At 39.9% G+C, this 11,336-nt stretch overlaps 1 protein-coding gene and 1 long non-coding RNA gene across 2 annotated transcripts in view; one reads left to right on the top strand and one right to left on the bottom strand.

Annotated features, from left to right (window-relative positions):
* Positions 1-1,724: 1,724 nt before the first annotated feature.
* LOC108296941 overlaps positions 1,725-11,336 on the bottom strand; it is a 21,660-nt gene continuing 12,048 nt past the window's right edge. The window contains exons 2-3 of the long non-coding RNA XR_001822040.2: positions 6,405-7,250; positions 1,725-1,817 (exon numbers count right to left, since the gene is read on the bottom strand). This is a non-coding gene — a long non-coding RNA (uncharacterized LOC108296941). The remainder of the gene's footprint in view (positions 1,818-6,404; positions 7,251-11,336) is intronic.
* LOC108296940 (40S ribosomal protein S25-like) lies at positions 2,975-3,411 on the top strand. Its single transcript, XM_037735229.1, has one exon. It carries the CDS (start codon positions 2,992-2,994, stop codon positions 3,364-3,366), a length of 375 nt encoding a protein of 124 aa, XP_037591157.1. The 5' UTR covers positions 2,975-2,991; the 3' UTR covers positions 3,367-3,411.

The raw sequence follows: 11,336 nt of genomic DNA, 5'->3' as shown, positions 1-11,336 counted from the left end.
TATATATATATATATATATATATATATATATAAAACTGGGAAAATCTCCTAAAGTTTTAGTCACAATTTCTATTTCAGGATGTAACAGCAACTATTAAAAATTACACATATAACAATCACATCCAAGCAACCCTGTAACAAACTAAGAATTCAGACTTTATGAAAACAAAAATGACTGTAGAAGCTTACTCAGAAATTAGACAGACTCATCCACATACAAATAATCCATTATATATCTGGACCAAGAAAATACAGGGAAACTACATGTTGGAATTATCCCTTTACACATCATAGTTCTTTCTCTTTAACAACATACCTAAAATCTCCAGGTTGCAAATCTCTCACTTTAGGCCATTTTCTTTGCTCTAAAGAAATCTCTGGTTTCATTATATTCAGAAATGAAAAACTTGGAGACAGGTGAGGAAGAAAAAAACAGAAATGAAAAACTTGAAGCTAAACAATACATGGGGTAGAGGGCTAATATAAAAGAATCAAGTAAATGTAGTAATGGGAAACTAGGGAATAGGAAAATTTTAGTACTGACATTTTTCTCTTTTCTTTCCTTTTTTTTCTTTTCTTTGAGCCAGGGTATCACTCTTGCCCAGGCTGGAGTGCAGTGGTGTAATGACAACTCACTGCAGCTTTTAACTCTTAGGCTCAAGTGATCCTCCCACCTTGACCTCCCAAAGGCTGGGATTACAGGTATGTGCCACCTGTCATCTGTTGTACTGGCGTTTATCAATAGGAAGAGTTTATTGCTAAACTTAGCTTTAACAAACAAAATTAATTCCCTAAAAACACCTAGTTGCTTCATTTAAATTGAAAATTTAGAATTAGCCTTTCAAATAAATACTCAAAGCAGAAGCAGGCTGGGCGCGGTGGCTCACGCCTGTAATCCCACCACTTTGGGAGGCTGAGGTAGGTAGATCACCTGAAGTCAGGAGTTTGAGACCAGCCTGGCCAAAATGGCAAAACCCCGTCTCTACTAAAAATATAAAAATTGGCTGGACGCAGTGGCTTACGCCTGTAATCCCAGCACTTTGGGAGGCCTAGGCGGGCAGATCACGAGGTAAAGCGATCAAGACCATCCTGGCCAACATAGTGAAACCCCGTCTCTACTAAAATATAAAAATTAGCTAGGTGTGGTGGCGTGTGCCTGTAGTACCAGCTACTTGGAAGACTAAGGCAGGAGAATTGCTTGAACCAGGGAGGCGGCGGTTGCAATGAGCCAAGATCGTGCCAATGCACTCCAGCCTGGCACCTGGCGATGGAATGAGACTCTGTCTTAAAAAAAAAAAAAAAATTAAGCAGGCATTGTGGCATGTGCCTATAATCCCAGCTACTCAGGAAGCTGAGACAGGAGAATTGCTTGAACCCAGGTGGCAGAGGTTGCAGTGAGCCGAGATTGCACCAGTGCACTCCAGCCTGGGTGACAGTGAGGCCCCATCCCCCCCCCCCAAAAAAAAAGTAGAAGTATACTTGCATAATATCCTATCACAACAAATAGAATTGCATAAGCAAAAAAGGTTCAGTAAAAGAGTATACCCATGCCGAGTACCAATTCTTTGAAGCAAGCAAACCAATCATGTCCATTTTTACACTAAACCACATGTAGATAATTCAGTAACAAATTCTTCAGCACCATCCTGATTAACCAAACCACCTTGATGTTGACCATTTGGTAACCCAATGGTAGTGAGAAGAAACTAATTGGAAGTAGTTACCTTGAGAGCACAAAAGATGCAGGAATCTCCCATGCACTTGTGAGTTGTAAGCTGCCTAAAGCTACGTCGGAAGATATCCAAGTGCCACAAAACCTGGTGAGAAATGAAAAATACTTCATTATTCTATAAAAAGCCATCATTTAATTTTAAAGTGAAGAGCTCATGCAAACATAGGTAATGACTGCAGAAGATATCTGTATTCCTAAGCGAAACTTCATTCTAGTACAGTATATTAAAACAAATGTGAAAAAAGCTGAGGTATCTAACAAGAAAAATAAATGGTCATATTCTGGGAAATATATTCATTTGAACATAAAGTGAAAGTAATTCAGTGAAAATATGACATGACATACATTAAATGTGATCCTGAAGAGGAAATTTACAGGTTAAAGCTGAATAATAAGGATTTATTTTAATTGTCCATAAGAAAAGCAAGAAGAGTTTAAAGCTTATATTAGAAATGTAGGCCGGGCACAGTGGCTCACGCCTGTAATTCTAGCACTTTGGGAGGACAAGGCAGGCGGATCACGAGGTCAAGAGATCAAGACCATCCTGGCCAACATGGTGAAACCCTGTCTCTACTAAAAATACAAAAATTAGCCAGGTGTGGTGGCAGGCACCTCCAGTCCCAGCCACTCAGGAGGCTGAGGCTGGAGAATCATTTGAACCTGGGAGGCAGAGGTTGCAGTGAACCAAGATTGCACCATTACACTCCAGCCTGGGCAACAGACTGAGACTCTGTCTCAAAGAATAAAAAAATTAAAATTAAAAAAAATAAAAATAAAAGAAATGGGAACTGCAGTGTGGAATTTTGTCTTGGTTAGAACTCTCAATTTTTAGACATTTCTAAAAGAAGTGTGACCTCCTTAAGTAAACTGGGTAAAAAATAATGATTTCTATACTTTTGCTGAAATGAAAAAAATATATGATATTGAGTGATAAATCATGTTACAGTATATACCCTTGACGTGATGTGTTGAGAATGGCACTACACTTTTGTAGTCTTCCTCCCCAAAACCCACTACCCTAGTCTAATCATGAGAAAAGCATCAGACAAATTCCAATAGGCGAGGGGGATATTAAAAAAAAACTTGATCAGTACTCCTCAAAACTGTCAAAGATCATCAAATACGTGGACATTATGAGAAAATATCACAGCTAAGAGGAGCCTAAGAAGACATGACAAGAAATGATGTGCTTTTTTTTTACTCTCACATCTTAGCACGGTTGCACTTAGCACGGTCGCTGCTGCTCTCTAAGCTTCCCAATGCTGCCCAAGGATGACAAAAAGAAGAAAGACGCTGGAAAGTCAGCCAAGAAAGACAAAGACCCAGTGAACAAATCTGGGGGCAAGGTCAAAAAGAAGTGGTCCAAAGGCAAAGTTTGGGACAAGCTCAATAACTTAGTCTTGTTTGACAAAGCTACCTATGACAAACTCTGCAAGGAAGTTCCCAACTATAAACTTATAACCCCAGCTGTGGTCTCTGAGAAACTGAAGATTCAAGGCTTCCTGGCCAGGGCAGCCATTCAGGAATTCCTTGGCAAAGGACTTATCAAACTGGTTTTAAAGCACATAGCTCAAGTAATTTACACTAGAAATACCAAGGGTGGAGAAGCTCCAGCTGCTGGTAAAGATGCATGAATAGGTCCAACCAACCGTACATTTGGAAAAAAAAAACTTTATTAAACCAAAAAAAAAAAAAAAAAAGAAAAGAAATATATAGCATAATGCCTTAGGGAGCTCCCCCTTGCTAGGAAAACATTTAATGTCATAATATATAAAAAAGATACTTTCTGGAGCCCCAGATCACAGCATACTTCTGGAACTACTTCTTACTTATGTCTCAAGATACACACACTAAAAGTTCTTTGAAACTGGCTATGATCCGAAGTCAGTAACACCTTTTTATATCAAATGTTATAGGTTCAACTCATCTGTAGCAAAAACAATTTTGATACCAAAAGTTAGAATATTAGCTCATAGCAACAATTATTTTCAACATGTAACATGATTGTAATAGGGACTCTAAAACCATCAATGCTTCAATCATTAAGTATGGATATAGAAATGTGTGTGTGTGTGTGCAATGTATTATATATGGCACTGGAAATTAGAATGGAAAATCATAAATTGTATAGTTTCAACTGACAATATAAACAGACAATATAGAAAAAAACAATTATAAAAATGGGACTATGGCCAAGAAGGGGGTAAACATACAAATTTATACTAATGCCTTATTTTGCCTGCTTGTAAATCACAAAAGTATTATCGGGATAAAAAGTAATTTAAAAACCTAATATGTGGCCAGGTGTGGTGACTCATGCCTATAATCCTAGCACTTTGGGAGGCCAAGGGAGGGAGATCATTTGAGCCCAGGAGTTCAAGACCAGCCTAGGCAATTACAGTGAGAACCTCTCTATACAAATAATTTTTTAAAAAATTTTTTAGTTTTTTAAAGATGGGGTTTCACCATGTTGGTAAGGCTGGTCCTGAACTCCCGACCTCAGGTGATCCGCCCGCCTTGGTATCCAAAGTGCTTGGATTACAGGCGTGAGCCACCACGCCCGGCCTCTCTACAAACAATTAAAAAAAAAATTAGCCAGGTGTGGTGGCACATGTCTGTAGTCTTAGCTACTAGGCAAGCTGAGGTGGCAGGCTCGCTTGTGCCTAGCAGGTTAAGGCTGCAGTGAGCTATGACTGCACCACTCTACTCCAGCCCAGGCGACAGAGTGAGACCCCTGCCAAAAAAAAGAAGAAAAGAAGGAAGGAAAGAAAAGAAAAGAGAGAAAAGAGAAAGAAAGGAAACGAATATGCATCATCCAGGACAAAAACCTAACCAACCCCACCAACTACATGAAATCTGTGGTAATAATTAGGGAAAGTACTTAAATTTTTTTCTATAGGCTTGCCAGCAGAGAATTTTTTAGGATTGTTTTCAAATAAAAACTTAAAAACTGAGAAAGAGGCTGGGCACAGTGGCTAGTGCCTATAATCTCAGCACTTTGGGAGGCCAAGATGGGTGGATCACCTGGGGTCAGGAATTCTAGACCAGCCCAGCCAACATGGCAAAACTCCATCTCTACTTAAAGCACAAAAATTACCCAGCCGTGGTGATGCACAGCCTGTAATCCTAGCTACTGAGGAGGCTAAGACAGGAGAATCCCTTGAACCCGAGAGGCGGAGGTGGCAGTGAGCTGAGATCCCGCCACTGCACTCCAGCCTGGGTGACAGAGTGAGACTCCATCTCAAAAATAAATAAATAAAAACTGAAAAAGACCATGAAACTTTTATTACCTAGATAAGCTTGGCAACATTCTTGTATTATGAATGAGGAAACTCAGACACTATTATCTGTACAAGGTCATAAGACTAGTCTACAGAATGGCTAAAACTAGAACCCAGGTCTCCTCCTAATGCCCAAGACCATTGTTCTTTATACTAAATATCTTGTCTTCTCTCATAGCAACCCATTTTCTCACAACATCTGAGGAGTCCAGCTAATATTTTACCCAAGTATAATTATCTTGGGTGGCAAATTTTATTTACTTTTAAACTGAAGAGCAGAAAAGAAGGGAAAGAAATTACTTGAAAGTTAGGCCAAGAGGGATGAACTTAACATGCTATGGGCCCGACTGGGAAGAGCAGACAGACAGATAGAAAGCTTTGGGATTCTAAGACCACTCAGGTGGCAAGCAACAGTAAAAGGGAAAATGTAGGGAAGATAATCACATTAAGGGAATTTACTTTCCCCTAGTTCTGTTCAAATGTATATGACTAGATACCAGTTATGAGCCAAGACAGGAGAGCTCAAAGGGAGGAGATAAATTGGACAAAGACTAAACTCCATTCAATGTGTGGGCCAAAAGCCTGAATATTAAGAGATGAGATTAACATACCTTAAAGTCTTTGACTTGTGGAAAGAATTTTGCTTCTATACTAGAGAAAAGCAACTAGGTTGATAACACACCTTGCTCTCAAAAGGAAAAACAGAAAACAGGCCAGGTGGCTCACACCTGTAACCCCAGCACATTGGGGTTTGAGGCCAGGTGTTCGAGACTAACCTGGCCAACATGGTAAAAATCTTGTCTTTACTAAAAATACAAAAATTAGCCAGGCATGGGGGTGCACACCTGTAATTCCAACTACTTGGGTGGCTAAGGCACGAGAACTGCTTGAACCCAAGAGGCAGAGGTTGTAGGGAGCCAAGATCATCGGTGGTCCCAGCTTCTCAGGAGGCAGAGGCAGAAGGATCACCTGAGCCCTGGAGGTCAAGGTACAATAAGCTGTGATTGTGCCACTACACTCCAGCCTGATCAACAGAGCAAGACTGTCTCGAAAAAAAGAAAAGAAAAATAGGAACCAGTAGAGATTGCTCAGGAAAAAAGCTGATTAAATAGAAAGATCACCTGGTCCATTTACCTCCCTTTAGGCATATAAATAGTAGTTACAGTTATTATTTTTTCTCTTATCATTATTAATCCCTCTTTTTACAAATGAGGCAATTGAGATTCAAAGAGATAAAGTGACTTGCCTAAGATCACACAGATAAATGTAAAAATGATCTCAGGTTACTAATCTCAAGCAGAGACTGTCAAGAATTTTATTTAAAAAGAGTTGTCAGAAATACAGCATCAGCAATTAAAAGTCATAGATCACCAAAAAGAAATTACCCTTACCTGCAGGGCACTGTTGAGGAAGCAGCTGTTTTGCCCTGGCTCATTGCTGAGGCCTTTGCTGGGGGCTATGGAGGTTGAGCTTCGAGGAGCAAACATCCCTTGTACACTACCCCGACCCCCTGAAAAATAATTTCTCTTCCAAGACATTATTGTTCACATTTAGCCTGAAAAAAAGGGAGAAGCTTTTGTGCCTTTTTTGGCAGGTAATTTCTGTCTGCTAAAGTTCTAAAAAGGAAGGGAATCCAGAATTCAGTGAATTTATGTTGGAAGATTTTGAGTTTACCACCTTCCAAATATCACCTGTGTAGTTCAAGGGACTCAGGTATCCTCCTAGATCCAGATGACAGAGCCCTCCCTCACTTGTTTCAAACAATGTCCAAAATGTAACATGGCATAGGACTAATGTTAACAGAAAAAGCCTTAAGTATTGCTTCCTTCTATTTTTCTTGAATGGCCTCCATAAAGTCCTGGTAAAGTGGATGTAATCCTCAACTCCAACGGCATCCAGGATCAGGGTAAGATGTATCTTTCAGCCTTGTTGATAATGCTTCTTATGGACTGAAGATTTTCCAACTGGAAGGAGAGGCAAACAGATAAACAAGAATCCCACATAACCCTCCTTGTTCTCTATTGCCTTGTCCCATCATCCTCTGAACCAAAAACAAATTCTGAGCAACTGCAAAAAGTTCCACAAGGCCAAGAAGCCTGCTTGAATCATCTGACGTTTTTGTTGATGCTCTTGCTGCTTCTTTTTAATGCGCCCCTAAACTTCTATTGTCCCATCCGGATCTTCAGCAAGTCTCTCTTCTTTCTTCTGGGACTAGAATAGCCAACTGTGTCAGAGAGCTTTAACAGAAAGAAAAAAAATCAAAAGCTTGCGTCACTTAATGACTCTACTGGCTTTGGACTGTTCTGCCAAAATCAACGTTGCCTCACCTCTCACTATAAACTTGAAATCTTGGCAAACAATGCCAAAAAAAGAAAAAATAAGTAACAAAAAAGAAAGACACTCAAACTAAAGAGGTGGGAAAAAAAAGGTATGAACAGCCTTATGTAATTTCAGGGGAAAATTCTCTGAAATTTACTTGAAGCAGAAGAAAGTTGATCTGGATAGAAATAAAAACCAAATACAAACTTTCCAAGCTAACACAAAACAAATCACCAAGTAAGCACAAACAAACTAGGAACTGAAAGAGTTTCTTTTGGACCTTGTGAATAAAGCACTCTTTAAAAGGTGTTTTCCATGTATATGGTTATGAAAACCTGCTTAAAGGTGGGAAGCCCATGTTAGCAGTCTCTAAGATCTGTTCTGAGTAAAGATGTTCTATCCAGAGAAACACTGATGGTGAGTAAACCACATGTCCTTAACACGCAGTCCAAGAGAACTAAATCTTCTCCTGCCCTGTTTCTCTGTTTGATTTTTGCCAGAGGATCAGAGAGATAATTTGGGTTACAAATCACTTAATCTCCAGATTATATCCAAGGGCTCACAATCAGAGGCAATCCACTGACCAACTTGAGTTTTCAACTAATTAAAATGCCAGTGAGGCAACAGAGAGTAATACTAAAACAAGTATGTTCCCTGGAAGGAAACCACCACATCTCCTGCTTTAAGTTTTCCTATAAGGCTGCCATGTCCATCTACATAAGAAAAAAATTTTTAATGTTAAGTGTTAAATTTGGTTTCTAACAGTTCCTCAGTCTTTTCCCTTCCTTCCCACCATCATATGCACCATCTAAAAACGCAAAAAAGCTTCAACATCTTAATCATTCTCTGGGAGATCACCTAGCATTGTCTACAGCATGTCCAGTGGAAAAATTGAGGTACAGGAATATTAAATGGTTGCATAAGACTGTTCTTTCCCTTCTGTAAATTCTCAGACTATTTATAATCTACATGTCACAATTAAAGTATTTGATTATACACTGTACTATCACATTATTCTGTTTTTATTACTTTCTGTTTTATATTGTACCTGTCATAATATGACTACATGAAATGAAATAGTACCTAGAGTCAGGCATGTGCTAAACACAATACTTACATTCTTTATTTAATATTTACAGCAGTCCTATCAGATAGCTATTAATAGTTCAATTTTACAGAAAAGTAAAGTCAGGCTTAAAGACATTAACTTGCCCAATTCAACGCTGGTAAGTGGCAGAGCTAGAAATGTTTGACTATTAAACTATGACTTAATCATATATTTTATTATTCTGTTCCAAAAGCCCTTATTACAGTGCTAGTCATAAGGAGGCAGTATGCTGATGATTAACATACTGCCTGATGATTAACATGACACCAGAAAGTATCCCATATCTCCCACACAGACTGTAAGACCCTTACCTCTCTACACACACCCTCATACACACTTCACTCAAGGGCACCAAGCAACTTCCAACAAGCCATGCAGCATTCCTGCAGCTCTACTGCTGCAAAGGAATGACAAATACCAAGCATACACTTTGCTCACAGCCAAAAGGACTTGGCAGGCAGGTGGGGTTTCCAATATCCACATTAGGAGCTTACTGAAACTCGGCCTGCCCTATGACACACACCCCTGCGTACAGGGAGCAAAAGGAAAAAAAAGCAGTAGCAGAAAAAAGATTCTCAGGCTCTGAATGGCAGTATTATGTAGAGTCAAGCAGTAAGTTCTCAGACCTGTTCTAGGTGTGTCACAAAAAAGGACCAGACAAGAGAGGCAGTAACAAGTAGTCCAGAGAAATACTAACGACAAAAACATTTCACTTAAGTTGTAGATACAGCATTAAACAATATAATCCTTCTCCAATGCCATTTACTGAAGATATGTGAGGAGGGGAATTATAGTTTTATCGGTATGGCTCCCACTACCTATTCCCTTTTTTTTTGAGATGGAATCTCACTCTGTCGTCCAGGTTGGAGTGCAATGGTGCAATCTTGGCTCACTGCAAACTCTGCTTCTTGGGTTCAAGCAATTCTCCTGCCTCGGCCTCCCAAGGAGCTGAGATTACAGGAATGTGCCACCACGCCCGGCTGATTTTTGTATTTTTAGAATTCGCCATGTTGGCCAGGCTGGTCTCAAGCCTCTGACCTCAGGTGATACATCTGCCTCAGCCTCCCAAAGTGCTGGGACTACAGGCGTGAGCCATAATGGATTTTTAACGAAAGTACCAAGGCAGTTTAATTGAGAAATGACAATCTTTTCAACAAATGATGCTGGAACAATTGGGACACCCACATGCAAAAAACTGAACCTTGAGCCATACCTTACATCTTATACAAAAATAATTCAATAGCTCACAGTCCTAAACAAAAAACCTAAAACTATAAAATCCAGATGAAGGAAGGAGAAAATTTTGTGACCTTTGGTTAGGCAAAGATGCTTGCTTTTTTTCTTTTTTGAGACAGTCTCCCTCTGTTGCCCAGGCTGGAGTGTAGTGGCACAATCTCAGCTCATGGCAGTCTCCACCTACTGAGTTCAAGTAATTCTCCTGCATCAACCCCACCACCTCCACCCCAACTCCTTACTCCTAGTAGCTGGCATTACAGGTGTGCACCACCATGCCCAGCTAATTTTTGTATTTTTAGTACAGGCAGGGTTTCACCATGTTGGCCAGGCTGGCTTGAACTCCTGATCTCAAATAATCCGCCCTCCTTGCCCTCCTACAGTGCTGAGATTACAGGCCTGAGCCATCACATCCTGCCAAAGATTCCTCAGATACAACAAAAGCATGATGTATAAAAGAAAAAAAATATAGAATTGGACTTCATCATGAGAACGTCTGCTCTTTGAAAGACACTGTTGGCCGGGCACTATGGCTCATACCTGTAATCCCAGCACTTTGAGAGGCCGAGGTGGGCAGATCACAAGGTCAGGAGCTCAAGACCAGCCTGGCCAACATGGTGAAACCCTGTCTCTACTAAAATACAAAAATTATCCAAGTGGGGTGGCATGCACCTATAATCCCGGCTACTCAGGAGGCTGAGGCAGGAGAATTGCTTGAAACCAGAGGGTGGAGATTGAGTGAGCCAAGATCACGCCACCACACTCCAACCTGGGTGAAAAGAGTAAAACTCCATCTCAAAAAAAAAAAAAACACTATTAAGAGAATGAAAAGAGTAACCAAAGATTAGAAGAAAATATTTGCAAGTCACATAATGAATAAATAGCTTAGACCTAAAATATATGGAATACTCAAAACTTAATAGAAAAAGTGCCCAATTTTGTTTAATGGACAAAAGATTTGACAGACATTTCACCAAACAAGATATACAAAAGGTAAATGGGCAAATGGAAAGATGCTCAAATTAGGGAAATGGAAATTAAAACCACACTAAACACCTATTAGAATAATTTAAAAAAAAATTTAACCTGACAATAGCAAGTGCCAATGACGAATCACAGCAACTGGAACTCTCCTAAATTGCTCATAGGAATGCAGAACAGGTCGCCGCTATGGCTCATGCCTGTAATCCCAGCACTTTGGGAGGCTGAGGTGTGTGGATCTCCTGTGTCAGGAGCTCAAGACCAGACTAGCCAACATGATAAAAAACCCTGTCTCCACTAAAAATACAAAAATTAGCCAGGCATGATGGCAGGCACCTATAATCCCAGCTACTAGGGTGCATGGAGGCAAGAGAATTGCTTGAACCTAGGAGGGGGAGGTTGCAATGAGCCTGGATGGAGCCACTGCACTCCAACCTTTCAGCCTGGGTGACAGAGCAAGATTCTGTCTCCAAAAAAAAAAAAGGAAATGCAAAACAACACATCTGGCAGTTACTAAATTTAAATATACAGTCATGAGCTGCATAACAATGTTTCGGTCAAGAAGAGACCACATAAAATTATGGGATTGTGGGACTTACCTTAGTTTTACTGTACCTCTTCTCTTCTATGTTTAGATATGTTTAGCTGCACAAATACTATTTTGTTACAATTGTCTATTGTA

The sequence above is a fragment of the Cebus imitator genome, unplaced genomic scaffold (genome assembly GCF_001604975.1).
Source record: "Cebus imitator isolate Cc_AM_T3 unplaced genomic scaffold, Cebus_imitator-1.0 Scaffold755, whole genome shotgun sequence".
NCBI classification, from domain to species: Eukaryota; Metazoa; Chordata; class Mammalia; order Primates; family Cebidae; genus Cebus; species Cebus imitator.
The sequence above is the reverse complement of the archived record's forward strand: the minus strand, read 5'-3'. Positions and strand labels throughout refer to the sequence as shown.